Consider the following 16,715-nt stretch of genomic DNA (forward strand, 5'->3'; position numbering starts at 1 on the left):
AACCCACATAGAATTAGGTACTTCCAAAGCCAGGGGATTAAGCCATACAGCTCCCATTAACGCCAGTCACAGTTACGTGGCCAATTCAACCTTGAAAATCTCAACTACACACACACATTTAGCAGAATCACAGGTTTCAGAGTAGCAGCTGTGTTAGTCTGTATTCGCAAAAAGAAAAGGAGTACCGGTGGCACCTTAGAGACTAACAAATTTATTAGAGCATAAGCTTTCGTGAGCTACAGCTCACTTCATCTGAGCTGTAGCTCACGAAAGCTTATGCTCTAATAAATTTGTTAGTCTCTAAGGTGCCACCGGTACTCCTTTTCATTTAGCAGAATGCGTGTACCAGCACATCCCAGATTGCCCATGTTTTAAGCCCCACTGTGTCATCCCTTTCTCTATTTTGTTCGTTTACTACCCTCATGCATTATGTCAAGTCTAAAATTAGACTGCAAGTTCTCTGGGGACAGGGATCATGCCTCCTATCTGTTCTTTCAAGGGCCAAGCATGACTTGGGCAACTGTAAAAATAAACAGTGCCATGGAATCAGTCAAAAAGCTACAGAAAAGGGACAAGAAAGGCCTGGGAAATGTAGTGGCCCCAATTATAGTAAAGAATCACTGGCAAACTCATTTATTTTGATTGGCTTATTGGTTTAAACTAGAACCCAACCATCTGTTTCAATAACATATTAAGTTCAAGCACAGGATAGTACAACTATTGTAATGAGTTATGGTTTTTTAAAAAGCAGTGCTAACCTACTACCTAATGCTTTTCACATATTCTAGACATGAGATTGGAGGAATTGCCCACTGTGGTTTGATTGTTTCCTGATATAGTAAAATACATGGAAAAACTGAGGGCTGGAAGCGTGTTGGATCAGGAAGAATTCTATGGGGAGAATTGGATCTTGGATCACTTTTTATGCAACCACCCCCAATCCTGCCTAGGACACCTCTCTTCTCATTCTCACTCCTTCTATTTCATCTCTCCTCTTTCTTGTCTTCTTCCTTGCTGCATAAATGCTCCTGTCCCTGAATCACAACTTTTGGCAAGTTCTCCTGGTCACTGAACAATGGCACTGAAAGGGAAACTTAAAAAGAGTCTTAAAAAACAATCACAACTTGCCTTTGAAAGGAAAACCACACTAGACAATCATCCTACAGTTTGCCTCTTGGTCTAAGCTGTGCTTTCCAACCGCTTGGCTAGCAAAAGAGAGACAGATGGCAACGGGCTACGTCAGCAGTTCTTTATTGTAATGAATCCATTACAGACTTTTCTACTGCACTCACTCCTTCCCTGTTTTAATTTCCCTACAACTCTCAGTCATTGCCACCTAGTGACTAAGTATGGAATTGTAGCTTGGCATTTATTGATGCCTGTGTTGGAACAGCATAAACCAGGTAGGCTAAGGTTATGCTACACTACAGGTTTTGTCGGGATAACTTATGTTGCTCAATAAATCACCCCCAAGTGACATAAGTTATACCGACCTAAGCACCGGTGTGGACAGAGTTATGTCGGTGGGAGAGCTTCTCCTGCTGACATAGCTTCTGTCACTTGTGGGGGCGGGAGTAGTTAAACCGATGGGAGAGCTCTCTCCCGTTGGCTTAGAGTGGCTACATTACAGAGCTTACAGCAGTGCAGCTGTGCCGCTGAAAGCTCTCCAGCCGTGCCCTAAGATTGTGCCCTGTGTTGTGCATGTGTTAAACGGATGGATGAAATGGAGAGGGAAGCAGGCAGAGAGAACTGCTGTATCTACTGGAGTTCTTGCAAGATTCCAGAGGTTGTGGTAGCATCCAGCAAATTCTGATCCCATGGACGTGTTTGGCTAGCATGGCAGTATAGTCAGGCCCTTTGCCCCTTATACATACCATATACTGCAACTGGCCGAACACATTATGACCTGGGAGATAACAGCAGTTATACTTGCTTGTTTGCTAAAATCAAAATTATACAGTAGTAACTTCATTTGTAAAGAACTGCGGCAATTTTTGGTTGTGGAAACAAACTGAGATATTAATCCTTCAGTAATCATATTCTAGATACAAGCCCAACCTGAAAACTTTGACTCTGGCTCTAGATCTAAACTTCCCAATCTTAAAGGTTGTTCAGGTCTGGGATATTGGGTCAGCCTCATCTATTGTGTGCCAGGTTCTACCCCTCCCCACCCATACTATTTATAGCAGCAGAAAGGGGAGTTTATATTTCATTATCATTTTAAAAAGAGCAAGAGATGATGTCTCCAGCATCTCCAGTAGGGTTTGCATGCCCTATGCAGATGAAGTTTGGTGAAGTTCAGGCTGAATTAATTAATTTTTAAGAAATATTTTTAATTTCATTTCTAACATTGTGAATTAGTGCTATGCAGACTAATGACTCAACAATGTACTGATTGTCTTATTGCTTAATAATAAATCAAACTGGGGTAATTTTGGACTTACTGTAGAGACCTATATATTGTTTGTCTTTTTATAAATAAATCAGACAGAATATGCCTACCTTCAATGATGCAAGTTTCGGTTACCGAAACTCAGCAACTTGATCGGTTGCTATCAGTTGGTTTAACAATAAAAAGAAAAATATTTAAAACTAAAACATTGGTTATTTTTGGGGTCATTAAGATATTAATGAATCAGGTTGGTAATATATTTACAATCTCATATTGGGTCCCCACACACCAAAAAACCCCATCACTTTTCAGCAAGATGTTTGCTTCCAGTACTAAGCACCAAAATGCCAATTACAACTAATAACTTATAAGTTTATGGCGAGAAGAATGTGTGAGAGTTTTATTCTTGACCCTGACTCATCATGCATGCCAGGTTTAAGCTTGGGCCAAATTTTTCAAATCAGCCTCTGATTTTGGGCAACTCAATATTTGAGTGGCCTGCTTGAGATATCTTGTTCGTCGTGGTGGTAAGTGCTGAGCATCTGCAACTCTAGCTTAAGTCACTGGGGGCTGCAGATGATCAACACCTTTGCAAAGCAGACCACAAGGTATGTAACACTGAGCACCTGAAAACCAAGTAACCCAAAATTAAAGGGCAATTTTGAAAATGTGGCGCTTTCCATTTCCTACATATATAAAATAGGGATAGTAGTTGCCTACCCTCATAGGAGTATTATTTTAACTACAATACAATCTCTATTTTCCAAATGTCCTAGGGGACACTAAGTAAGTTCAAATAACTGAGGTTGTGGATAATCAAGGCAATTTTCAATGTAACAGACATTGGGAGACATGATCTCGCTTTGGATAACAAAGAGTTTCAGAAAATTGAGCTTTGGATAAATGAGGTTGTATTATAAGCCTTCGTTATAGTGCTTTGAAGATGTAGAACGGTAAACAATATTTTTTTTGTTCCTGCTGGGCTAAGCACAATGTGGGTGTTGTTTTCCTTTAATGTTAGTGATCACACTGATTTCTTGCTCCATCCTTTGTGGGAATAAAAGCACATATCCTAAAGAAAAACATACACAACTGAAAGTTTCATAGGTGAAGAGATCTGAACCTTGTTTACTTTCTTGTTAACTCTAATACATACATTTGGGCACCAATGAACAATGACACCTTTGCTTAGCACCTTGTTCTCTGGGGTCTGAAAATAGAGTAAATTAAGTCTCCTGATAGTTCTGATAACTTCTTGTCAGCATTTAACACATATTCACGGAGACACCAAAATAATGTTTTGGCAAACATACAGCTCATCTCCTATGTCTGATTAACAGTTCTTTGTTCAAGTCAGAGAAAAGAAACCGGCTATCACTTCAGTACAGTTGTGTATGTACACATACATACATTTTACTATGTATATGGTGGTGATATCTGATAAATTACATGGATATCATATGACCTCTTCCCATCCATCCACCTCAGAGGCACTTATTCTAGCATTCCAAAGCCCTGAGCAAATTCATAAATAGACAGACGCACACAATACGCAGGCATCAGTACAGAAAAGTACTTAAGCCTGGTTCTAAGTGTATTACTGAATTTGCCATCGTGAACCTTTAGATTTGTACCCATTCACACCATGATTACTTTTTTTCCCCTGTATATATTAGTAAACTTATTTTTTACTCCAATCAGTTCAAGAATTGACCACTTCATTAGCTGGCACAGCCTAATATATTAGTTGACTGAATTTTATTTTCCATGTGAAACTACTGCAATGACCAACAAAGGCTATTCCATAAGTTTCTATGGGTAAGGATATTTCTTTGTCCTACTTAAATTAAAAATACAATCCAACACACAAACTGAACCATGCCCTTTAATGAAGTATACGGTATTATTTATACATCTCATATTTTGAATACAAGTTAGCAAAAACAGAAAATGCAGTTTAGAATCTCATCAAATCGCTGAATCCTCCACACAAGAATATCTTGAAATCTATATTAAAATACACATTAACCAGCCATGACAAGTGATCAGTGCTAACTAGTCCAGTGCAAAGCCAATAAAAGAGACAATATCAGTATAGAATTCTAAAAGGAGTGTTCATAAAATAACTTATTTCATAGAAGAGTCAAACATTTAAGGGCTTAGTCCTGCAATCCTTTCCTTTTCAATCCTTCTTTCCTATTCAAAACTAGAGCTGGTCAGAAACAAACGAAAATTGAATCATCTCCCCGCTCCGCCCCCCCTTTTGGCTGTTGTTGAAATGTAGTTTCCCAGAAATATCCCAATCAACTCTACTCAGAACTCTCATTGACTTCCCTGGGCACGACACATGACTGAAGAATTGGGCCAAAATATTTTCCCCCTCAACACTACATTTATTTGCAATATTGTTGCAGTCATGTTGGTCCCAAGATATTGGAGAGACAAGATGGGTGAGGTAACAACTTTTATTGGACCAACTTCTGTTGGTAACAGAGACAAGCTTTTAAGCTTATAAAGAGCTCTTCTTCAAGTCTGAGTAAAGTACTAAGCATGTCACAGCTAGACACAAGGTTCCAAGCTCAAAAGCTGGTCTCTCTCACCAACACAAGTTAGTCCAATAAAAGATATTATCTCACCCACCTTGTCACTCTCATACACATATTTAGGCTTTATGTAAACATACAGGTCATCTGCTTAAGCGCTTTGGTCAATTGGGCCCATAGTTAAGATTCATAGAACTATATGGCCAGTGATTTTAAAACTGTTGTTAATTATTAGTTTACAACATTTATTTTGCAAAATTTAATGTTAAGAGCAAATTGGTACAGGCAATCATTTTTGCAAACATATACCGTATGCCTGATAGAAACAATTACAGTGCATGTTACTAAGTAGTGGGCTTTGGACCACGTATAGTAGTTATGTCCTCTCATATAATCCCGCTGCTATTCTTGCACATACAATCTAAGTTCTAAATATTCTCACAAGGATAATTTGGTTGAAATTTAGTAACCTAAAATGTATCATGCATGCACAGAAATTAAAATTCTCTCATTATTTGTTGGCTTTCCACTGCTCCCATATAATGCAACAAAATGGACTAATCTGTAAAAAGCTAAAACCATCTGTTTAGTTCTAGTATTATAAAATGCACATTTTCATTATCTTATCCATTACAAAAATATTAGCTCTCAGCCTTCTTATGATTATATTTTTTAACTGCTGCCTTTATAACGAAAACACTGATTCAAGACTAAACATTGTAGAATGATGTACATCAAACTACTATAATTCCAAGAGGTGAGAGTGGAGCTTACTCACATAATGATTCTTAAATTATTCCCAATTCAAATTTAGCAGCAAGGGAATTTTTTTGCCCAATTTTTAATGCTTTCCTATCTGTAATCAAAATTCTGCTTCCCAGCACAGTTTGGAACCTACAACATAAGAGACGCTCCTCAACAATGTATGTAGATATGTAACCGAATCTTCTTAAAATTGAAATCGTCACCACTTAATCAGAAGCTTTATAAAAAGTGAAAATCATTTAAAATCCTACAGAAATACGGCATCTTTTAGGAGCTGATTCTCAAACCTCTGGCCTTGATCCAGCGAAGTACTTAAGCATGTGCTTAATTTTACACATGAATTTTATGGATATCACAAATGCAAAGGTGTCAGTGGAACTGCTCATGTATTTCAAGTTAAGCATGCGAATATGTGCCTTTGCTGGATCAGGGTCAGAGTACTCAGCACCTTGTAGGCTTGAGCCCTTGCGCCCTACGCTAGCAAAGCATTTAACCACATGAGCAGACCCATTGGACTACTCACATGCTTACTTTTACACATGTGTTTAAAGTATCTTCCTGAAAAGGCCTTACAGAGCAATATTGTATTAGCTATAAAATTTTAAGCTGCATATGATTAACATACAGCTTGTTCAACAATGTTATCTGTTGACATTAACTGTTTCTTAAAGCTTAGGGATGCCTTGTTCTAAGAAATCACTTTTAGAAAGCACAAAAGAAAGTTTTAAAAGCTGCTTTGAGAGTATGAAGTGATATAACCAAGCCTCATTATGTTCTTCATTTCTTCCTCTGACATCTTTTTTCTGACATCTAGAGAGAAAAGAACAAAAAACAAACATCAATCTATTCAAATAAGAATCAATGCATTTTCTCTCTTAAAAAAAGCTGGAGAAAGCCACAATCAAACTTCTGTATACAAACATCACTTACATTTCAGATCCAGATCCAAGTTTTGCTGTTTAAGTGCTCTTTTCCATGGAAAATAAAATAATCAAATAGTCACTTCCCAAATTAGAGCTAGTTTTATTATTTTACGCTGAAGATAATGTGAAAGTCCAACCCTGAAAGGTCCCTAAGAGCTATCATTTCCATCCACAGGAGATTTTCCACACTCAGTGTAGTCACTTCATTTGTGATATGAATTCTTAAAAAATGGTCTATCCCAAACAACAGCTATAAAAACGGAGGGAAATATCAGATACTTGCATGCAAATTTAGCAAAGACATGCTAATCCAGGGGGAAAAAGAAAAAGGAAAACCACGTTTCTGTAACAGTGCTGGCATATTGTTTAGTACTAAACTAACCAAGCAAAAAATGTCACAGCAACACTTCATAATGACCATTCTGCTACTGCTGGCCTTTCATTGTTACTATATTTAAATCCTCATTGTGGTCGGAAATATTATTTTATGTATCTGACACAATATGATTTTTATAATTTCTTACAGCTTCATGTTAAGGAAGTTTCAAAAGTTGCTAAATGTATTTTATTCTTTCCTAAAGGTAAAGGGTATTTAAAAAAAAAATTGTCTTATTTTTTTTAACCTGAAAGCTCTAATGCTTTTGGAAACAGCTTGGGTTTGGTCAAGCATGAATTTCTGCTGGACCAAAGACATTCACTAATAAAATTACTATTGTTATAAGTTACTGCATGGCTGACAGCTGAAGTTGAGATGTGACATACTAATGCAGAATGCATCTGTGCTCACAGGAAGAACTCCAGACTTGCCCTGGTGAGCAGGGATGAATGTAGAATTCATGTATAGAAAATTGGTGCACTAGATAAGAAGTCAAGATAGATACTTTCCATCTGTACCAGACTTGGTCTGTGACCTATCCCCCACCCATTCAGAAGAGTTAATTTGACCTGTTTTTTTAAGAGCAAAGTTCACAACGCATTTAACTCACGTAAAGGTTTGCTTTTAAAACTGTATTTTATTGGTGCTCCGACTTTTAAAACTTCAAAGTGTAAAACCCAGAATCAGTGTTTGCTTTAGAAATTCATTCTCCATGCTTCTGCCCTTACATCTCTATCCTCAGCTTCTCCTATAACACCTTCCAATCTCTTTGTTCCATTCAAGCTTTCCTCCCGACCATTCTCTTCATTCACTCCCAACTCTGTGCCTTCTTCCTCACTGCCTTTTCAATGCTTGAAGCAGACTTCCAGTTAACATAAACCAAGCTCCGTCATGGTCTTCCAAAATACTTCTAAACTACCACAGTTTGCACGCAGCATTCCAGTTATAACAGCCATAAAAGTTTGCTTTTCCCACTTGGAACTCAAGGGTGGGGTTTTCCCAAAGCACTGGTCATTGGCCAAACTCTACTCCCACTGAAGTTAATTGGAATTTTAGCATTGACTTCAATGGGAGCAGTTAAGGTAATGCTGAGTGGTTTTGAAAACAACATCCTTAGACTCTAGGGCATAACTGTTTATGTTTGAAACGCTTACCAATTCACAGGAATATTTCCTAGAAGATGATCTTTAGTATTCCATATGGTGCCACAATGCTGGAAATCACTTACACTCCCAGGATAAAAAATTAGTACAGCAACAAAGTGACAAAGGAGGTCTCAAAAGAATTGCTTATAACCAACTGGAAGAACACAGATGTGACAACATCCGGTCTTAATTGTTAAGAGTTGTTTAGTTGACAGATATTGACTTCAGAATGGTACAGGAACCTCTGCAGATGGTTGGAAAAAGGGCTGAAGACAATTATAGATCAGAGTGATCAGAATGTCATGGCTCTGCATGGTTTTCTTTCTTTCATTCAAACCCACCATGTTCTGAGATTTATCTTTTGCCTTGTTTCCTACAACTTAGTTGTAAAGCAGTGAACAAATATGAACTATGATCAGATTAACATAGATTATATTATACACATCTATGAATTATTTCTTTATATCATGGTCATGTCAGTCCTTCCGTCCCAACTTCCTTACACAACAAAACAAAAGTTGAGGCACCCAAGAGTGGAATTTTTCAAAAGCACCTAAATGATTTAGGAGCACAATTTCAATTAAAAATCAGTGGGATTTGTGCTCCTAGATTAGGACTGGGGGAAGTTTATTTACTGAAAAATGCAGTTATGGGTCCATCAAAATGATCTGTGAATGTGTGTCAAGTTTGCTGAACACTTTTGACTGAATTGAAAAAATCAAAAACATTTTGGTAATGTTAAAACAAAATGTTTCATTTCCACTTGAAAACTGTTTTGATTTTAGGCATTGCAGCAAAGAGTTGGATCCACAAAATGGCTGGGAAGGAGGTGGTGCTTCTGCCTCACTTGGACGCTTTAGCCAAGTGGCTCACATCGGAGACTGGGTTCAATTTCCTTCTGTGCCTGATACGGTGACCTTGAGTCTCCCCCATTACAGGAGAGCACCCTAGCCACTAGGTTATGGGATATTCTGGTCTGCAGCTTCCTCAATTTCTCCTGATGAAGCTATTCCACTGTTTATAAGCTACATGAAGAATCAGTGAGCCAGAGAGATAGAGTGACTATTGGCTGGTGGTTAGGGCATCCACCTTTTGCTTATTTGGATTTATTGAGATTTGGTCATTAGGCTTGAAAATCTCAGTCTTTGTCTTTAAACAAACATTTGGCAACTTATTTTGGTAAGAAGCCATGATTCTTGGAAACACACAGTGAAAGATACATAGATTTTTTTTTTTAGCAGATTTATCACACAACTTTTCAGTGATGTTATAATTTTTAAAGAAGGTGTAGAGGTGTATATGCAGGGAAGCACTATGAGGGTACGTCTACACAGAGATAAAAGACCCACGGGCCAGCCATGGCTGGCCCAGGTCAGCCGACTCAAGCTTGCGGGCTAAAAATTGCTGTGTAGATGTTCAGGCTCAGGTTGGAGTCTAAGCTCTGGGATCCTGTTAGGATTTTTTATCTCTGGATAGACATATCCCAAGTGCCACAGCTTATCTAAAACTCAGCATACTTCTATGAATATAGAAAACACAACAAACATTTGTTTCATACATCAATTTATTATGCTATATTCATTTTGTTATTTATTGCAATTACAACAAAAACAACGCAGGAATTCTGGGCGCAAAGATAACCTACCCTAAGCAGCTCTCACATCACGTGTTTTGACCTGGGCTAATAAGGAAACCTTAAGAAGCTGTTCCAGTCTGATTTTATACAACATGTAAATCTCAGAAACATAACACACTCACTGGATCCAAAAATCCTGCTTTAAAAATCTTCATTAGCTGAAAGACTAAATAAACCACCAACAACAACAAAAACAGGGGAAAAGAGAGTTAGCTTTAGAACAATAGTAACTACAAAAATAATTATCTATCCAAAATATGTTTTAGTTTCAAATCTTTATTTTGTTACTTTAGGTTTTGCACTAAAGAAAGCAGACATGGTTTTCATTCCAGTCTTGTCAACTTTGGCCAGAGCTTTCTGAGCGGCCGACATCTTGCTAGTTGTCTGTTAACGAAATGAGGTAAAGAGAGAAAAAAAGAAAAATTACTGAGCAAATCTGCAGAAGGGGATGCTAATCTACAAACTCACACATACTGAAATCAATTAAAGGTTTGCTTGGTTTCTTAGTCTACAGTATACAGGGAAAGATGATGTGGGATAAAACTGAAGGAAAAAACCTTACAATTTTGAGATTTTTCAATAGAAAATAGTTGTCATGAATTATTTAACCTCAAAGACAGAGAATCTGTTAAGAGGACAAGGAAGCAAAATATCTCTCCCTGCTGCAGAATGAGGTATCCTAACTCAAATGCTTACTTTGGATAATCCTGGAGTGTACACTAACAGGAATAATGCGTGCAATACAACAGATGTATACTGTACCCTGTGACTCAATCTCATGATTATGTTGTCAGCAGGTTGAATTACAGCCATGCATTACAGATGATGAATAATTCACACTGATTTACTATCGAAATCTTTTAGAACAGTGAAATAAAGGGAAAGAGAGGAAAGGACACTAACGATGAAAGAGGTAACCAAGATTTGAAAAGCATGTTGAGGCCACTGGGACAGCTTTCTAGAGACTGTTACACCTAAAACACATTTTATGTGCCACATTTTATAGAGCTGACCTCCTTCCCTTCTTACATTTTAAAATAATATGCTTCACATCTCTAGCCATTTTCCCTCTTAAGAAATCTTTGCATTGACCTTTCCTTCTGATAGTCCTCCTACTGTAGGACTTATCAATTTCACTCGATTTGGGTTCAGCTATGATATTATGGACAGGATAATGATATGCAACCAACTGTAAGATTATCTGCATTACTTACAGTGCAAACAAAAACACTGCCAAAGTATTTTAAAAGTGCAGTACACTGAACAGAACCCACGAGCCAATTCATCCTTCCCAGATGCTCTTAACTACATATTTTGTTATTTCAGAAGTAAATCAAATTTAATATTAAAGTTTTCTTCAGTCCTTTTTGTATCTTTGTGCCAAGATTCAAAAACTGCATGTACATTATAAGGGAGTGGGGGAAAAAATGGAGCTTTTGAGTCATTTATCACAAGAACATAGGGGAACTCCTGTACTGTCCTTTAAGGCTGTGGAATGCCCCTAATGGAAGAGGGTTTGTGGGAAAGGGCAGAGGTGGCGGTTGGAGGGGAATGGAACAACCACTAGGACAGAGGTGGGCAAACTACGGCCCGCAGGACAGTCCTGCCCGGCCCCTGAGCTCTCAACCGGGGAGGCTAGCCCCCGGTCCCTCCCCTACTGTTCCCCCTCCCCCGCAGTCTGAGTTCACTGCGCCGCCCACACTCTGACGCGCCACTCCTGCGGGGCAATGCGGCAGCATGGTAAGGGAGCGGGGAGCAGTCAGGGAATGGGGAGCAGGGGAGGTTGGATCTGGGGTGAGGTTCTCGGGGGCGGTTGTGTGGACAGGGATTGGGGCAGTCAGGGGACAGGGAGAAGGGGTGGGTTGGATAGCGGGTGGGGTTGCGGAGGTCCCAGGAGGGGGGCGGTCGGGGATAAGGAGCAGGTGGGGTTGGATGGGTCGGGGTTGTGAGGGGGGCAGTCAGGGGGTGGGAAGTGGGAGGGGGTGGATGGGGGTGGGGCCAGGCTGTTTAGGGAGGCACAGCCTTCCCTACCCAGCCCTCCATATAGTTTTGTATCCTCGATGTGCCCTCGGGCCAAAAAGTTTGCCCACCCCTGCACTGGGAGGACCCACTGGCCAGGGCTCCTGGAAGAGTAGAGGTGCAAAGAGCAATAGCTGTTACAATAACAGCATGGAGTGGGGCTCTATTGCCTCCCTATGGACTGGAGAATTCCTTTTTCTTCAGCATCCACAGAACCACCCAACACCAAGCCTGGCTACTTAGGCTTGGTGCAGAGAGAGGATCTATTTATTTTCATATCTCTGCTTCTCCCCTTGGAATGACAAAATGGTAGACTCCGCTGGACTTCCCTGAAAACTTGCATTGAAGCTGGCAAATTAGGCAGCTTGGTATTGATTTACTTTATTAAACCACACAAACAACTGCACAATACAACATCTGTGGGCAAATTAAGACCTGTTTGAAAATACCTGGGAATTTAAATCAATGTTGCCTCCCTTGTCCCTTTTTTAAAAATAATACAATAGCAAACGAATTGCACTCCCATTTTCCATAATAAATAAATAATAATCCTTTACACTGCTGTAGTAGCTTTCATCCAAGGGGCTCAGAAAGCTTTATAGACATTCACTAAGCCATATAACATTAGTTAAGTAAGTGGCGATCTAAGGCCCACCACTAAAACACAGTCACCTTTGCAGTTATTTAACGTTGCACTACAACACTACACAACAGTTTAGGATGGGAAATTAAGATTATCCTGCCAAATGGAAATTGCAGGTACAGTTTAAAGAAGCAGAATGCAATTGCTTTCACTAAATTTTTTCCAAGATTCTGGAATCAACACTTCTATGGTACCTCTTATGAAATGTGCCATGATAAATGGTGATAATATATGGTCACAACCTTCACTTCAAACCTTTTTGATTGTTTCAAAAATTTCTGACCTGCCTTATTCACAAACAATTAAGTATCTCAAAAGAATATTGACTGCTTTAGAAGACTTGGCAAGATCAATATATTTAGGGGGTAAAATACCAGGAAGAGTAAAAGGACAGTGCTGACATGAGAACAAATGGATATAATCTGACCAAGAGTAAATTTAGGCTGGAAATTAGAAGAAGGTTTCTAACCATCAAAGGAGTGAGGTTGAGGAACAGCCTTCCAACTGCAGTAGTGGAAACAAGGAACCTAACTGGTTTCAAGATGGAGTTTGATAAGTTTATGAACAGGATTATATGATGGGGTTGCCTGAGATAGCAGGGAACTGGACTCAATGACTCAAAGTTACTTTCAGTCTGGTTCTTATCAAGGTGAACCCACCTATAATACAGTACATTGATTCTAATTCAGAACATGTTGAATGTACTTTCTGAAAACATCCATTTTACATTTGCTTTTCTGACTAAGAGGCACATTGCAAAAAATGGGCACCCTGTGTAACTATTTGACCAGTATTAAAACATGCTTTAACAAAATGTGGGCATGCACATGCATAAAGCACACGTACCTTTTTGTTCTTGAGATCACTGCTGTTAAATTTAGTGTAATCTTCTTCTGCTTCCACAGGTGCATCTGAGAATTTCCTTTTCTGAAATGTTAAGAGTGATGAAGTTGCTCTGTCAACCACTACTGTGATGTACACACATTGCATGTTAAAACTGAAAAGGCCCTCTGGCTTTCTGGTGTAAGCTAGACACTGAAAAGGCACAGGCAACCAAACAAGTTGCAATATACGCAATATAGTACTGGTACGTCTCTTTTCATAACAATCTTTTCAGGAAGATTGAGTGATCAGGAACAGTCAGCATGGATTCACCAAGGACAAGTCATGCCTGACTAATCTAATTGCCTTCTATGATGAGATAACTGGCTCTATGGATGAGGGGAAAGCAGTGGACGTGTTGTTCCTTGACTTTAGCAAAGCTTTTGACACCGTCTCCCACAGTATTCTTGCCAGCAAGTTAAAGAAGTATGGGCTGGATGAATGGACTATATGGTGGATAGAAAGTTGTCTAGATTGTCGGGCTCAACGGGTAGTGATCAATGGCTCCATGTCTAGTTGGCAGCTGGTATCAAGTGGAGTGCCCCAAGGGTCGGTCCTCGGGCCAGTTTTATTCAATATCTTCATAAATGATCTGGAGGATGGTGTGGATTGCACCCTCAGCAAGTTTACAGATGACACTAAACTGGGAGGAGAGGTAGATACGCTGGAGGGTAGGGATAGGATACAGAGGGACCTAGACAAATTAGAGGATTGGGCCAAAAGAAATCTGATGAGGTTCAACAAGGACAAGCGCAGAGTCCTGCACTTAGGACAGAAGAATCCCATGCACCGCTGCAGACTAGGGACCGAATGGCTAGGCAGCAGTTCTGCAGAAACGGACCTAGGGATTACAGTGGACGAGAAGCTGGATGAGAGTCAACAGTGTGCCCTTGTTGCCAAGAAGGCCAATGGCATTTTGGGCTGTATAAGTAGGGGCATTACCAGCAGATTGAGGAATGTGATCGTTCCCCTCTATTCGACATTGGTGAGGCCTCATACGGAGCACTGTGTTCAGTTTTGGGCCCCTCACTACAAGAAGGATGTGGAAAAATTGGAAAGAGTCCAGCAGAGGGCAACAAAAATGATTAGGGGACTGGAGCACATGACTTATGAGGAGAGGCTGAGGGAAGTTGGATTGTTTAGTCTGTGGAAAGAAGAATGAGGGGGGATTTGATAGCTGCTTTCAACTACCTGAAAGGGGGTTCCAAAGAGGCTGGATCTAGACTGTTTTCAGCCAGTGGTAGCTGATGACAGAACAAGGAGTAATGGTCTCAAGTTGCAGTGCGGGAGGTTTAGGTTGGATATTAGGAAAAACTTTTTCACTAGGAGGGTGGTGAAATACTGGAATGTGTTACCTAGGGAAGTGGTGGAATCTCCTTCCTTAGAAGTTTTGAAGGTCAGGCTTGACAAAGCCCTGGCTGGGATGATTTAGTTGGGGATTGGTCCTGCTTTGAGCAGGGGGTTGGACTAGATGACCTCCTGAGGTCCCTTCCAACCCTGATATTCTATTATTATTCTCAAGAAACAGGAGGATAAACAGTATCTCTTCACTATTCAGAGAAGTTTGGTTAGTTTTTTAGGAAACACACTTTCTTCTCTTTTGCCCACAGAAGACTGATTTATAGAATCACTTACATATACATTTGAATTTCCATCCTTTGCCTTTAGTTTTTAATTCAGAGACTATTTGACTCATCTTTATGGATTAGTGCTGAAAAGTATTATCTACTGGCCAAGGAACAGGGGACAAAATTCAGGTCCTTGTGGTCTCTTGGGACTGGAAAGCACCAAGCAATCCTACATTTGGAACAATGTCTAATCTGTTTGTTGCATACAACCTCTCCTGGGATCGCTACTTTCCACAATCTGGTAATGTTCATATGTTGACTTGTTTGACATACATTGACTTGTTTTTGCTCAATGCTCTCTAATTTCAGTTCAGTGACAATCTAAGAGCCTAACTATTCAAGTTGCTAGCTATCCTTAACTACTACTGAAGTCACTGGAACTCAAGGGAGTTCAGCACTTGATATGATCAGGCCTTAAGAGTGCATGTTTCTTTCCCTAAACTGTGTGTATTTGGCATTTCACAAGTGTAATGAGTGCTTTTTTTTTTTTTTTTTATTTTCAGAGACAATTACCATTGCCTTAATATCCTGTGAAATCTGAACTGCAGCCTTTCTAGTTTCTTTGCCAGAGTGAGTGATAGTGAAAGTAATGTAAATGGTAACCATTCTATTTTAAATACTTGTTTTTCACTCTATTTATTGGCACTTGTGATCTCTCTCACTGGCACAAAAACCAGGTCTGCATCTTAAATTTCTCAGGCCTTAGGACCAGATCCAACAGCAGCCATTTTTTTAAGTTCAATCCAAGTTGGAGCAGGCCCTTTGGGAGGTAGTTTTCTTAAATGCTACACTATCAGAACATTTTTAAATGACAGCCTAACAATAAATTATATGTCCCTCTTTTGGAATCTTCATGTTTTTAACTTTCAGTAAAACTTTTGTAGTTCAGCTTTAAGTGATCTCAAGTTTTTGCGTGGCTATGTATTATGATCTGACAGCACCAGACTTCATACTCTGAGAAGATATAGTGATTACAATGCAAGATTGGTGGTTACAATTAATGGGATGGTTGGCATATGTCACATGAAGAGTTCAGACTTTCTCAAAAAGTCCTGTAATAGAAGAGTAAGCTTTGTAATATGCTCCAGCTAGTGGACATTTGTAGCTAAACTCTAAGGCTCCTGTGTCTCTCTCCCTTCAGAAATTTATTTTAGATTATTATTTAAGAAGCAATTATTCTGTACTAATAAGAGACATACATCAGACCTGTCTTGACTTGTAGGAACCATACGTTTTGTCCTAACACACACCTTGGTTTCACATACGAGAAATTTTAAAATAAGCTAAAACAGAAGGTTTAAAGCAAATCAAATTTCACCTAATTTATGCCTTGATCCTGTAAAGCAGTGAGATAAAACATATTAAAGTAGCATTTTAGGCCCTGAACCTACAAAGATTTACACATGTGCTCAACACACCGTAAACAGCCATGTGGAAGTCACTGGGACCGCAGACATTATTTCACAGTCAAACTATTGAACAAAATTCTAAAAATGGCTTGTGTTGTAATCACACTGCTGATTATTTTTAGAAGTCACTAGACCTTTCTAAAAACAGATTCTCAGCACTATCCAAACAGCATAATAGACATTCATACACATTGTATAATCCACATCACAAGAACGCTCAACAGAGTTAGTGTAACACCTAATGAATATCACTTGGCTCAAGACAGAATCAAAGGAATAAATTGTGGCCACAGTTACTTCCACGTGGTTGGACAGGTGTAACTTTTATGAAAAAGACATGAGGTCATATAGTCC

The 16,715-nt window shown here is 39.3% G+C and overlaps 1 protein-coding gene across 2 annotated transcripts in view; it reads right to left on the reverse strand.

Annotated features, from left to right (window-relative positions):
* Nucleotides 1-4,264: 4,264 nt before the first annotated feature.
* RNASEH2B (ribonuclease H2 subunit B) overlaps nt 4,265-16,715 on the reverse strand; it is a 57,868-nt gene continuing 45,417 nt past the window's right edge. Inside the window, exons 10-11 of one of the 2 annotated variants that reach the window (XM_038401806.2) lie at nt 13,289-13,369; nt 9,691-10,164 (exon numbers count right to left, since the gene is read on the reverse strand). In XM_038401806.2, the coding sequence (XP_038257734.1) occupies nt 10,057-10,164; nt 13,289-13,369 (189 nt within the window). In that variant the 3' untranslated portion in view covers nt 9,691-10,056. Of the gene's footprint in view, nt 6,511-9,690; nt 10,165-13,288; nt 13,370-16,715 lie in introns of those variants that run through there. The other variant, XM_038401816.2, reaches the window with a different exon arrangement.

Source organism: Dermochelys coriacea, chromosome 1 (genome assembly GCF_009764565.3).
Source record: "Dermochelys coriacea isolate rDerCor1 chromosome 1, rDerCor1.pri.v4, whole genome shotgun sequence".
NCBI classification, from domain to species: Eukaryota; Metazoa; Chordata; order Testudines; family Dermochelyidae; genus Dermochelys; species Dermochelys coriacea.